This window comes from Phyllosticta capitalensis (genome assembly GCF_038381095.1).
Source record: "Phyllosticta capitalensis strain CBS 128856 chromosome Unknown BKA78scaffold_5, whole genome shotgun sequence".
In the NCBI taxonomy this organism is placed as follows: Eukaryota; Fungi; Ascomycota; class Dothideomycetes; order Botryosphaeriales; family Phyllostictaceae; genus Phyllosticta; species Phyllosticta capitalensis.
Window position 1 is genome coordinate 1,972,133 of NW_027117443.1, and position 13,450 is coordinate 1,985,582.

Genomic DNA, 13,450 nt, shown 5'->3' on the forward strand with positions numbered 1-13,450 from the left:
GAAATATCTAGGTTTGCTTAAACGTAATTCATTGCCTTGAACCTTTCTCTTGATGGCAAACTGATTTCGGCGAATATCTCTCGTAGGAGCAAGTAACCACCGGACACTATCTGGTCGGAATTAGCCCTAGATCTAGATCTCATGAATTCGCGTATAAACAAATCCGGGGGCAAAGTGGGAATCGCAAAACGCCGGGTCGAATATCGAGATGAGAAGAAGTTAGCTTCTTTCTGGCGATTACCTAGCAGTGGGACTAAATGGATCGGTCGTAGAGCAGCCGGACGAAGGGGCCATTCTCAGATTAGTGGCTGGCTGGAAGGAGGATGAGAAGATGTCCTGCAGTAGGGCTGCGCGCCAGGATGGCTTAGCGTGGCCTCCGATTGGCTGAGCTTTTTGTGGTGGCACAGTTTGGTCTCTGGATATGGCAGCGGAAAATCCGCCCTCTAGAAACACTGAGGAGCAACAAGATCATTACACCCTCACGTCAGCGAGCAGACCTGACAAATTTCGCTGTGCTGTTGTTGCAATTTCGATGATCGAATGTAGTTAAAAATCGCGGTGAGCATTATTGTCGACGGTGGTGGCTGTACGATGGCGGGCGGCGGGGCTTGTAGGACAGACAAGCAACCTGCAGCCCTGTGGATATCCATCAGCGAGAACATTTATGACCTTGCCAAGATTAGCAGGCGGTTCTGCCTAGCTGCGGGAATCCTCAGATCCAGGGGCCATTCGCGAATGATGTATTCGTGCAAGGCTTCAAGGTCGAGGAATATCCGAGACCACGAGTTGACAAGTAACCATGCGAGAGTTCTCCCACGCAAGGGACGGCGAAATTGCTTGTGATTCTGGGCATTCGAATCGCCAGCTCTCAGTTTCATTGCCGCGTTGGATTGGTGCTGAAGGCAAATCGGGTCGGAAATACTCGCCCGCGTTGGCCTTTCGTAAATCCTATCTTTGCCGTCCACGGCAAGAGCTCGAGTGAACATGATTTGGCTTCATGAACCATGTGGCAACAGAGAGGTAACATTTGATGACGGATCAGCTCGACGTTGTCGGTCAACATTCTGTGTGTTGGCTTTTCGAAGTAGGTCAGAAGAGTGATCATAGCTGCAAACATTGGCAGGGATCAAGTGCACAGCACGTTGAGCTGTGACAGGGAAGATCTCTGCGGGACCCGTCTGACTGGAGCCCCTCACGTTATGGAGTAACCTGTCGACACGAAATGTCAGTAGCCAAGAATGACTCTCCAGGATTGACAGCGCCTTTGCAGGTTTCAACCAAGTGGACTGGTTGCAAAATGATAGTTCTTGGCGAACGCAACTACCCCGATTTGGTAAATGGAGACGAGAATATCTTTGCAAATCCAAAGGGCCGAACTCCAGCCTTGAAACCAGCGAAAAGCGCAGAGTCCAGGTCGGTTATGACCGAGGGCGTAGTTGCTAGGGGAAAGCTCCGCCCTCAGCGTTTGAAGAGCGCCACGGATGCAAGAGTAATTGTCCGATTTTGGAGGTACAGCGCACGCCTGGGACAAGTGACAACGGATGCTGAGCCGACAACGAACGTTGATCAGACGAAGACCACGAGATGTCGGATAGAGGAACCAATCATCCAAGCAAGTTGGTGATGACGAGAAACGTTGTTATCAAGCGAGAAGCTCGAATTTGACATGGCCAAGCGAGAGGCTAAAAATGGTATGTACCGTGGACCTCCACGGCGGATGGAGGCTCTCAGTTGGCTCATGTCGACGGCATTACCTGCAGCAAGCATGGTGAGCTTCAACCCTGGTGCCGGTTACTCGGCCGATCTGAGACCGTGTAGGTGCCGAGACCTTAGGACTTCGGGCTGACAGCTATGGAGGGAGCAGTGGAGAGGTTGAGACAGGATTGAAAGCGAAGATCCATGACACAAGCCCGTGAGACAAGCCAGGGGCCCCCTTTTGGCATAACGGAAGGCTAGTTGGCGGAGGTTTTGGTGCGGCGCTTTTCGAGGGCGGCAAGGCGAAGGAAGGACGAAGTGCCGGTTAAGGCGGCGATGACATCCCAAGCAATCGGCCGAGACGAGAGAAGAAGCAGACGGCGCGGCTGTCAAGGGTAGCGTGCGTGAAGCACGCAGTAAACGGCGCGTGGGCGTGGGCGTGCTTGGAGCGTGGACCTGGACCTGATGGTGTGCAGAAGGGGTTTGGCGGAAGCGCAAGCCTCCGGACCGCCTGCGTCGGCTCTCCGCAATGCGCTAGCCCCTTTGGGACTAACAACCCAGCCAACGACCAACGTCACGGCATCAAGCACTGCACCGTCGACTACCACAACATCCTCCTCGAGTCGCGACGGTCATCAACACCCTGGTTGCCACCCCCATGATGAAGCCACCAGGCATTGGATGCTGCACCTTCCGACCTGCTGCCTTTGCACCCTGTCCCCGGCCCTCTTGGCCGGCGTGCCCGGCGCCCTGCTGCGGTTCCCCCGTATGAGTACACGAACTCTTGGACTCTTCTGCCCTACCCTAGCCTACCGTTGGCCCTGGAAGCGCCCTCGCCTGGCAGGGAACATCACTGACGTTCGCCCACGCCCCTGTTTGAAACATTTTCTGTACGCCATCAGACCTGACTGCCTGCTCCTGCCGCGCGCTGGTCTGGTGAGAATCTGATGGGGCCCGCATCCCCACTTCGATACTAGTCGACGATCCTCTTGCCATCATGTTTTCTGGCCTTGCCGGACTTTGCCTTCGGCGCGCGGGGCGGAGCACTTGCTCGAAGTTGGGATTACTAGCATCCCGGCGCTTACCGCTCCTGGTTCGCTCGCGTTGCTTGCCACGGAGCGTCTCCCCAAACTGGTGAGGTGAGACCTTGACCAAACGGGTGCACAAAATTGGACCTGCGCCACACGTGTGGTCAGAAGGACTGATGGAGTGATGGCGGGAATGTCCCGTAAATTTGGGAGACCCCGAAAGTCCGGACCGGACCGTGCACTTGGTTTCGATATATCTGCTTGCTTTCTAGCGTTTTTTCGTCACAGGTGGTATATACCTTGACCCTGCTGTCCTTCTCTTATCACATGAAGGTAGCCTGCAGCTTTCAAACTCGCACTGTATCCGTTTCGATACCTGTCCTCGTTTCCCTCCCTTCCAGTTCATAAAAACATCTACTGCGAGGCTCGACGCCCGCTGAGGCTCAACGCCTGTTATCACCTTCCGTCATGGCCGCCCTCACATTTATCACATTAATCGCCGTGGTGGTATTAGGATATCTGATCAAGAAGGCCCTCTCAACCCCAGCGCCCAAGATACCAAAAGGCTTGAAGGCGCTTCCTGGTCCCAAAGGTAATTCATATCGTCCCATCCAGTAACGAGCAGCTGCTGATGACTTCTTGATAGGTTACCCGATCTTGGGTTCAGTACCCGATGTGCCCCAGCAAAACAGTCACATCAAGTTCGCCGAGTGGGGAAAGGAATATGGCCCGATCTACCAGTGTGACCTGGCTGGTAGCAACCACGTTTGGATCTCCTCCGATGCCGTCGCCAGGGACCTGCTTTCCAAGAAGGGAGCCATCTACTCGGATCGTCCCCACATTCCCGCTCTGCTTCACGACAACAGGACCAGCGCTGAATATCTCCCCCTGATGAGCAAGAATCGTATGTTCCCCCGTGCTTGTTTTGCTTCTTGTGCTAATGAAACGCAGCCCACTGGACTCGTCAGCGCAAGGTGGCCACTCACATCATGCGTGAATCACAGATGAGCCAATTCTATCGCTATCCCGAACTCGAATCCATTCGTCTTCTCAAGGAACTGATGGACAAGCCGTCCGAGTATAATCACGCTTTGGAATCCTTCGTCTCCCGTGTCACGTGCCGTTTGGCTTGGGGTCATAGCGAGGCTAGCGATGAGCTTAAACAACGTGCCCGCGAGCTTCTCATCTCTGTCTCTCCTACTGGTCATCTTGGAAACAAGCTTCCCTTCGTCATGAGCTTGCCCGACTGGCTCTCGCCCGCCAAAGCTTGGGAGCGGAAGCGTCAACGTACTGAACGTCGCTGGTTCGAGCTCATGCAGTCTCAGGTTGAGAAGGACATGGCCGAGAAGAGCGCTGCTCCTTCCTGGATGCGCACTTTGAAAGAGACTTGGGACAAATGGGGATTCACTTACGAGTTGGAGGCAGCCTTCTGCGTTGGTATGCACGGAATCGCTGGTGCCTTGACCATCGCTGCGCCCATGCAGAGCTTCTGCCTTGCTCTGTGCTATTACCCCCAGTACCTGCCGATTCTCCATGAAGAGCTGGACCGTGTCTGCGGCGACCGTCTTCCCGTTGCCGAGGACAGGCCCAATCTCCCCGTTCTCCGCGCGTTCATTCGCGAGACTCTCCGCTGGCGCCCTCCTGTCCCTACTGGTATTCCCCACTACCTGATCCAGGACGACGAGTACAACGGTTACCACATTCCCGCCGGCAGCGTCATGCACCCTCTCGAGTGGTAAGATTCTTGATATGAAGTATTCCTGCAAGCAAGCTAACAGTTTGAAAAGGGCCATCGCTCGCGACCCTGAGCTTTTCCCCGACCCCGAAGCGTTCAACCCTCTCCGCTGGCTCGAGCCTGAGTACCCCACTTACCGTGAGCCGTTGACTGAGTTCCCGAACATCACCAACATCACTCAATTCGGTTACGGTCGTCGTTTGTGCCAGGGCCAAGCAGTTGCTGACGAGGACTTGCTCATTGGAATCGGCGCTCTTGCGTGGTTGTTTGACGTCAAGAAGGCTGGTGTTGAAGTCCCATCCAGTGGAATCTACTCGAACAAGGAGGCCACGATCAGTGAAGAGGAGATCCGGACACCAAGCCAGCACGACAGTGTTATGGACTCCGACGACGAGAAGCCTGAAAGCAAGACCAAGCTCGCCCCCGGTCTCCTCCAGGAGAAGTTGGAGGAGCAACAGCGTCTGCAGAAGGAGCAAAGCAAGGCCGAGTCCAAGAAAGTGGATCCGACACTGGATTACAGCCATCTGCTCATCGCCAAGCCACTTCCCTTCAAGTTTGACCTGACGGTGCGGAGAGACATGAGCCACCGTGTCCAATTAGTGGAGAAGCTTTTCCAAGAGAAGAAGGACGAGGGTGAATTCACTGAGGGCAAGAACTATTGGGGCGACAACTCCGGCAAGTATGGCTGGGTAAAGGTCTAAGCTTGCCGGTTGATTTCGTCACTATTTTCACTTCCTGTTTTCTTTTGGATTCTATCCAGATTGCATTGCGCATTGGACTTGGTTCAGATGGGAGGCTCTCCGTCAGCCATACCTCAAATGTACAGAGCAGAGCATGGGCGTTGCCGGTTGCGATGATTTTCTACCGTTGGGATATCCAGGTCTGTTTGTTTGGCTACTACCCCTTGCCTCTCGGGAGATTTTCATTAGAACGATTGAACGGTCATCCGTGTTCAGAATATTCTATTCATCACGCTCCCTTGATTGTGGGAGCTGGTCTAATCCATGTACTTAGTCTGCCCAATGACCTTTCATTCACACGCAATTTTACATCCCATAGACCCTTGCATCTTGACTCTTTCACGAATTTTGGTGGCGACAGTCGAAATCTGTGTTGCAGATTCAGGACAGTTGCAGCGAATCTCATTGCCAGTCTTAGACACGATTTCCTTTCGTATGAGATCAAACTGCACAAAATCTTGCGTTTCTTGAAATCCGCGCCTTGATTTTTTCGTCACTTCCACGCAGCCTGCGACCTGCCGCCCGTGCATCGACGCCACGATATTGTCCATGTTCCACAAAGCATGCACTCGCCTCTGCAAGGCTTTCGCCATGCAAGCGCCCACGAGCTTCTCTCAATCAAAGGCCTTGTTCAGGTCGGAACTCGGAGCGAGGCTGGCTACCATTTTCGAAAAACAAACTCACAGACTCCTCCAGCGCACAGGATTCGTCCTAGGCAAGTGCTTGACATCATGAGTGATACATGTGGTAAGGTGCTTTTTCCGACCTTGCGAGGGTTTATCTCGCTTGCCACGTTGACAATTCTCAGCGCTCACTTACTCAGATGCCGTCACAGCTCCTTCGTTAGGGAAAATAATATGAACATCTTTTCGTACGCCTAGAGCGGCCATGAAAAATGCGGCAAATGAAGGAAAAGAACATCAAGGCTGAGCCTTGCGGTGCCGCCGCGAGATGGTGGGCAGTTTGGCGAAGTCGCAGAAGATCGGCGCGCGCCTCTTGCATGCGCGACGCAAGCCACGCAGGAGGTTTCTGCAGCTTCGCCGTAATCGCGCCTGCGATCGCGAAGCAAACGACGCCCCATGACAGCGACGTGACAAAGTGACTGACTGCATTTGCTGACCGTCATCGAGCCTGCTCGCTCGCTCGTTCGCTCAGCACTCACCCGCTATAAGACACCTGTTGTTCAGCAATGCCGTGCCCGCCTGCCGTCTCTGCTCTCCAATCCAGAACACCTTGCATTCATGCACCTCTTGTGATGCTTCCACTTCTCGACTTTTGTGCTACCTGAAGCCGACGCATGGCTCAGCTGTCGGCACGTCATTACGCAAGCTGCTCAGGCTGGCCTCAGACGGGAGCGCGCGCATCCCCACTTCCAACCGCGGGGCCAGGCAGCCTGTGCTGCTGCTTGCTCGACGCCCACGCGCGCCCGACGCCAGCTCGTCGGCGGCCATGTGTCACTTGGCTATCCGTGCTCTCGGTATCAGTTCAGCTGGAGCACCAATCGACCTAATAATGCGGTGACCATCCTCTCACCGTCAGACTGGCCAAAAGCTGGGGCTTCTGAGTAACCTTTGATGATCGGGCTCGGGTGTCAGGCTCTTGTAAGAACTGTGGAGCTACGTGTAACTGGAAGGAACAGTTTCAAGGAGCTTTGAGAGCTGAGCATGGTGTTGTTGGTGTAAGCTGTTTATGTAAAGACCAGTGTTGCCTATGAAGGTGTCGTTGGATCTCAGTGCGACCATCAGCTGAGTCTCCCGCAAAGGCTCGCCCCATGTTTTAAAGCTACGTAGGCTCACGGGCAATTTGACTCGGAAGGATTCGTGTTTTTGTTGTTGTCTATATTTGGAGAACCCCTGAATGTTTCCGAGGGGGCGACTTTCTATGAATCACTTCGACTTCGTATCTTCGTCTTGCTGCATAGTGACTTTGGTGGTACTCAGATCCATCCTCACTGCCTCCATCTTGGTCATCCAATCATCAATGCGCTGTCGGTCGGGACTTTTTTCGAGCTCCTCCTTCACCGTCAGGCTCTCCCCGAGTCCAACATCTTCGAGAAACTCCAATGTACTTCGGTCACTCGCGGGCGACGAGCAAGAGTCCGAGCCGTGCGCAGTCTTGCGAATCCACTTTTCTATACCCTCGCGGTCGACCGCTTTGATCCAGAACGTCTGTTGCGCCTCCGAATAGCCATCGTCGGGATCATCGATGAACCGGGATCTCTGATCTTCCCCAGGTAAAAGACCTCCGCACTGTCTCCACTCCCACCTAGCTGCATGGAGCTCTGCATGCGCGTCAATCAGCTCCCGAGTGAGTTGCCGTCCGCGAACCAGCGTTTGGAGGTCGTGCTCTGTTGATGTCGTCGATGGTGCGGGAACTTCGGTCTCCATGTCGCGTCGGTACTTGTGAAATGCTCCTTCCGCGATCTGCGCCTTCGCCTCCTTCGCGCCTAGTTCATAGGCAAGTCTTGACATTTCTGCGTCGTGCGCTTGAGTGTCGACTTCTGGCGGGTAGATGAATCGGAGCGATTTCTCGGACTCGCGGCCGACGATGATGCTCTCTTCTCTTTGTGACTGCAAGCCGAATTTTGTTGCCTCAGAGGGCTCTCCTGGGTCAACCAGAGAAGACCTCTCCGAACGACATGCTTCGTCTGCTCCAGGGAGGAGTCCGCATCCAACAAAGACGTCCTCCAACACGTTGTCAACGAGTCTCTGGTACCGCGCCTGTCGCTGAGCCGTGGACATGATGTACCGATCGAGACTTGCAATGTCGTTCAAGTACCCCTGACGCTGCTCGATCATGCCTGCAAGATCGTCTTGCAGCTCTTCAAAATCTGCGTTTGGATAGCTGTCCGGATTAGAAAGCACCATTTCATGCTCCTCAATGTATGCGTTGAGGTCTTCGAGTTCTTGTTGGAGCCACGTCTTTCGTCTTTCCATCGCGCGCTCCAGCTTTTGGACTTTTCTCCTCACAAGTAATGTTTTCCGCATATTTTCGACCAGAGACTCTGTCATCCCAAGGGCTGCGAAATGGCTTTTGGATTGGTCGCCTATCCACATCATCGTAGTTGGTTCGTTTGTAAAGTGCGTCGTCGCGCCTTTGAGATCAAGTGTTGGCTTGGAGCTTGTGTTCGAGGGCAAAGGTCCATTGTCGGGAGTTGATGGCATGTTTTCGAAGATTCCAGTTGAGGCGCGCAAGTAGGAAATCTTTCACATAGAAGGCTTGAATTGTCTGAAAGTTGATGTGAGAGAGGACCAGCTTTCCCAAGTAAGGAGTTCTGCACACGAGAAGATTGGAGCAAAGTGGACGCATTCATCACTGGCGACGAAAGGCGAATAAATTGACACGGCAACACTTCAATAACTTGCTGGCGAGTCACCTGTGTGAGTTAGAGCTGATTCTGTCCCAAAGTCTTGTCTCTCGAACTTTCTTTTCTTTGCTGGGAGACGCCTTTTCCGACAGCCCATTTTTGGAGTCCAGTGCACGTCAGCCAAATCACCATTGCCGGTTCCCCTTCATGGTTTGGTCTGGCCTATACAGTCTCGGTCGCTGTTGCAATGCACTGGATGAAGCTTCTTTTGGCAGGTATTGATGGCCTCCACAACCAGAACGACATTGCTGCTTCCGTATTTGTGGTCTGGGCGGCGGTCCAATGGAACTCCGCACCCCTGTCTTAGCCCCTGAATCTGGTCAGCCACCCGTTGACGTGCAGACTTTCTCTATTCAGGTTAAACATCACGGCTTTGAAATATTTGAAGCTCGGCGGCTCTGTGAAACACGCATTGGCGGCTGGTCACTCTGGACTTATTAGCTGCCGACTTTTGCTGGAACGACGGATGGTGAAGAACAAATTGAGACGAAGGCTTTATTGCGATGCGCAAAGTCAGCTATTGCGTGCCTTCGGCGACTGCTGTGGGGAGATTGTTCCCGCGGAGGATCTCCACATGGCGCATAGTGACGCAGCAGGCGCGACTCGCACCTTCCAACTTTAGATTTTGCAACAAAGAGTGAATGATTCTCGTTCAGGCAACAAAGTCCCAACGAACATTGTGCTGGACAAGTAACCTGTCTACTGAAAGAACACAAAGACAGCGGTCTCTCCCTTTGACCTGTGTCAAAATGTTGAATGACGGCAACAATCGACATATAAACCTTTGAGAGCCTCTGACCTTCCCATACGTTGAGACGCTCATTCTTTTCATTCTTTTCTCTCATTTGTCGCTACACGATTCGGTACAACTGGTTTGTACATCACCTTCATTTATAATTCCACCGATCAGCAAAAATGACAATTTCACTGACCGAGACTACCCCGCTTACCATTTCGTCCCCCGGCAGCAACGAAATGGTATGGCAGTTGAAGAGTCCGACGATATCACCGGCTGTATTTGCAAGCCTTGCACCGTATGCATCACCGCAAGTACCCAGGAGGTCAACGAGACTGCAATCGCAAGCGATGGCTGCGTCTAAGCGCGGAGCCGACGATGCAGACCTGTCGTCTGACGGATCGGCGTCCAAAAGAAGAAAATTTGAGACCTCTACGCATCAACAGCAGCCTGGAGTGATGCAACACGCGTCGCCCGGGAAAAAGGGGGAAGGATTTAGCTGGTCGAGGATTGCGGCCAAAGGACACGAGCTTTCTGAAAAAGTGAAGCGCAAGTCCCCCTCGAATTCTCCACCGAAGAAACATGAGTCAAAGCCTGTTATCACGACCCAGGAACCATCCAAAAAAGAGAAACTACACTGTGTCGAGCCTGGAATGATCGTTTACGCCGTCCATCTCACCAAGTATATGCCAGATCAAAACTTGAATGAGAGCCAGCGCCTAAACGATGAAAAAAATATTGCTAGGAATCCCCAAGGCAACATCCAAGTGTACTGCAAGGAGCGCTATTTCATCGTTCTGAGGACTGAACCGCAACATCTTGTCGTTCTACCCTGTTTTACTAGCGATGGAAGGGGCCTTACCACAAAGTGGGACAAGGACAAGAGACTCTATCTGGCGGTAAAGCACAAGGATGACTTGTCTATATTCAACGACAGCGCGCATAAAAGTGTGGTACTCCGAGTTGAATACGTCACTCCAGCTCATGAAAGACATTTCCCAACGTGGGGGAAGAACGTGTGCTACGCCAAGTTCATGGGCCCTACTTCCCTGGGCTTTACTTGGGAGATGGATCTTGTTGGACGCATCGATGACGATTCCTATGACCGGCTTTTACAGATCTTTGCGAGGGAGATGGCCAACAAGGATACCCTAGAGCCTACGCCGGTAAGGAGAAGGTAGGATTAGCGCAAGCTACTGACGCTGAACGTCGCATTATATAGAAATTGACGAGCTATTTGGAAAGCAGATTTTCCCCTCCCAATTGAGACTACTCGCCTTGAATTTTCCCATTTGCTGTAAAGGAGATCAAAATTCCAATAAGAAATCCGGACAGGATATCTCATTCTTCGATTCGCAACTTTATAATGATGTTGTCTACGGAATTGGGGATCAGAAAAAGTCTACATCTAAGCAAAAGGCATTTGGCGGAATTCAGGAAGAATTGCTTAAAGATACAACACTCTCCTTTACGTAACGGTGCAATTCGCAGTCCCATTCAATCATTGTGCTACATTGTCTCTAATCTCTATTGGCTTGCAGTACTTAATAATGTAGAAGGAAAGTCATCCACGAAACAGCTGGGTCCAGGTTCTCTTGGTCTAGATCGAGTGCGCCAAGACTAAAAGCTGCACCCCACAACAAAGGACAAATATTCAGTCTATTTTGAGACCAAGATAATAAAGGTAGTCAAGGCGTCAAGGCAACAATAGCGGACGTGTGGGGTTAAAAGTCCTTGTTCAGGTCAAAGAACACAAATTGCTGCTCGTCTTTGACGTGACCAAAGTACGTTGAACAATATTGATCCACAACTACTTAAGTCCTAAAAGATTTGCTGCGTCTGCTGCCATCATATCTAAATTTAAATCTTTCTTCAATTTACTCTTCAACCGATTCAGTGCAACTGGTTTGTACAATTGAAAACTCAGACCCCTTTTTATTTTTCAATTTTTATATTCTTAGTACAACTGGTTTTGTACACGCTCACTCCATAATTCTGTCTCGAATTAAAGCAACCAACAAAGTAAAAGTCAAAGTCAACATGAGCAACAATAACGGATCCGATAATCTTCCCGAGGGATATAATGATTCTATGCAAATTGACCAAAACTCACAGGGCTTTCCAGGTCCACAACCTCTAAACAACGATGACAATCCTTCTCAGCCTCCATACACAAATCAGCCGGGGCACACTTTTGATGACTTCATGCATGAGACCCGTCAAGCCGCCCACAATTACACTGGTCCTCCTCCTATGACTTCACATCAACCATTTCCCGCTCATCATGGCAACATTCCGAACCACTCTCAAGGATACGGTAATCAACAGAGTTTTGGCCCACCGACCTTCTATACAACGATCCCCTCGCCATTGTATCCTAATGCGGGATACGGAACAGCCACCGGCGTTTACCCTGGGCCTCCTCCTGGAAACCTATATCAACCGTCTCCCGCTCAACCTGGCAACTTTCCGAACCATCCGAACCAATCTCGAGCATACGGTGTTCCACCGCATTTTGGACCACCAGGCTTCAATGCAACGGGCTCCAATATGAGCTCCTATCCATCAGATCCCAATGCGGGACACAGAACAGCTGCCAGCGTTTACACTGTGCCTCCTCCTGAAAACCTATATCAATCGTCTCCCGCTCACCATGGCAACATTCCAAATCACTCTCAACAATACGGTGTTCCACCGACTCTTGCTCCTCCAAGCAACGTTGTAATGACTTCCATTATGAGCCCCTCTGAAATGAATCCCAATGCGAGATCCTTTCAGTTTGGCTTTCCTGGACAGAATCCCCCTCAACCGAACCCCAACCGACCGAATTTGACCCCACAACGACCTAGGAGATCACAGAGAATCCAAAATCAAGCCATTATTGCGGCTAGGCACGAAGCTGATGATGCAACCAAAAACACGGCGAGTACTGCAGCTAAGCGGGGAGCTGACGATGCAGAAATAAATATGGACACTGATGGCACGCCGCCTAAGAAGGGAAAGCAAACTGGGGGGATACAAACCGGAGGGCCGCCCAACACCAACGTTGCAGGCGGTGGAATTTGGGCCAAAGTGGCCGCCGCCGGGTTCCAAGGGCAGGCACCATCAAACATCCCTTTGACCCCTTCGACCAAACCAAAAGAGCCATGTGGGGATTTCGAAGCCAACAATACATATGGACAGGTAAAGCTTAAGCCCGGACACATTATCTGGTCGGCTCACACAGCGTATCTCAACAGTTCGATGAAAGGTAAGGTGGCGGTTACCAACGACACTAGCCGCCTTTACGGAGATGTCAAGCGTAATAGCGGTGGCTGGGGATGGATTGAAAAACTCTACCTGAAAAAAAGGTATCACATTGTCTTGAAGGTCCAGGAACACCACATTATCACGGTCCCTCTCTTCACCTACCAAGGAACGGGTCCCGCGCCAGACAATAAGCGAAAGAGGGCCGAGTATGTTATGGTCGTTCGATCGGAACATCCAGATGTACCCCAGAACCAAAATCCGACAGGCCAAGGATTAGTTCTCAGAGTCGACCAGATCCACAAGAACTTCAAGAATAGATTTCTTGAGCCGCCAAATGGTAAGTCATACGCCCACTTCCTTGCACCTTCGTGTCTTGATCGCGAGTGGGACATGCAAGTGATGGCAAGACTCGAGGAAGAGAGTTTTTCTCAGCTGCTCAGACGATTTGGCAATTACTTCTCTACCCAAACTATTGCACCGCCTGGTACAGTAGAGAATGTGTTCCTTGCCAAGTTGCACTCCAAGGAAAGGCAGTCAAGTACCCAGGAGGAAACTTGAGATACCATCAACGTATTGGGATAGGACACCATATAAGTTAATAAAAGAAACAATTCCAGTGGAAATTTCAATGAAAACCAATCTTTACCTTCCATTCTCCGAGCTTGTTCCAGTGAAGAACTCTAAAATGAAGGTGCATGTAGATGGGACGACCTCTTCCGTGTCCATACGGTGTACGGTGTGATTCGTACAGGCCAACTTCATCACTGAGCCACGTTGCGAGCCATCGATAAAGTATAACAATTTGGAAGATAGACTAGTCCTCGAGAGAACTGGGGTCCACAATTGCTGCGCCCAGATCAGCCACCGACTGCTGCAGGCTTGACTTCGCGCTCAACAATG

At 51.6% G+C, this 13,450-nt stretch overlaps 5 protein-coding genes across 5 annotated transcripts; 4 read left to right on the top strand and 1 right to left on the bottom strand.

The window, feature by feature from the left end:
• The first annotated feature begins 2,336 nt into the window (after positions 1-2,336).
• Positions 2,337-2,678, top strand: BKA78DRAFT_139871 (uncharacterized protein). Its single transcript, XM_066882742.1, has one exon. The coding sequence runs from the start codon at positions 2,377-2,379 to the stop codon at positions 2,641-2,643; it is 267 nt and encodes an 88-aa protein (XP_066744609.1). The 5' UTR covers positions 2,337-2,376; the 3' UTR covers positions 2,644-2,678.
• A 513-nt stretch (positions 2,679-3,191) lies between these two features.
• Positions 3,192-5,159, top strand: BKA78DRAFT_353019 (cytochrome P450; the record flags this gene model as incomplete). Its single annotated transcript, XM_066891466.1, has 4 exons — positions 3,192-3,315; positions 3,370-3,627; positions 3,675-4,458; positions 4,511-5,159. 4 exons carry the CDS (start codon positions 3,192-3,194, stop codon positions 5,157-5,159), a joined length of 1,815 nt encoding a protein of 604 aa, XP_066744610.1.
• Positions 5,160-7,084: 1,925 nt separating this feature from the next.
• On the bottom strand, positions 7,085-8,362 carry BKA78DRAFT_353020 (uncharacterized protein; the record flags this gene model as incomplete). Its single annotated transcript, XM_066891467.1, has 1 exon — positions 7,085-8,362. The coding sequence occupies one exon, from the start codon at positions 8,360-8,362 to the stop codon at positions 7,085-7,087; it is 1,278 nt and encodes a 425-aa protein (XP_066744611.1).
• A 1,118-nt stretch (positions 8,363-9,480) lies between these two features.
• On the top strand, positions 9,481-10,777 carry BKA78DRAFT_370548 (uncharacterized protein; the record flags this gene model as incomplete). Its single annotated transcript, XM_066892681.1, has 2 exons — positions 9,481-10,467; positions 10,550-10,777. 2 exons carry the CDS (start codon positions 9,481-9,483, stop codon positions 10,775-10,777), a joined length of 1,215 nt encoding a protein of 404 aa, XP_066744612.1.
• A 564-nt stretch (positions 10,778-11,341) lies between these two features.
• Positions 11,342-13,108, top strand: BKA78DRAFT_295803 (uncharacterized protein; the record flags this gene model as incomplete). The annotated part of the gene is made up of 1 exon (XM_066886527.1): positions 11,342-13,108. The coding sequence occupies one exon, from the start codon at positions 11,342-11,344 to the stop codon at positions 13,106-13,108; it is 1,767 nt and encodes a 588-aa protein (XP_066744613.1).
• Between the last annotated feature and the right edge of the window lie 342 nt (positions 13,109-13,450).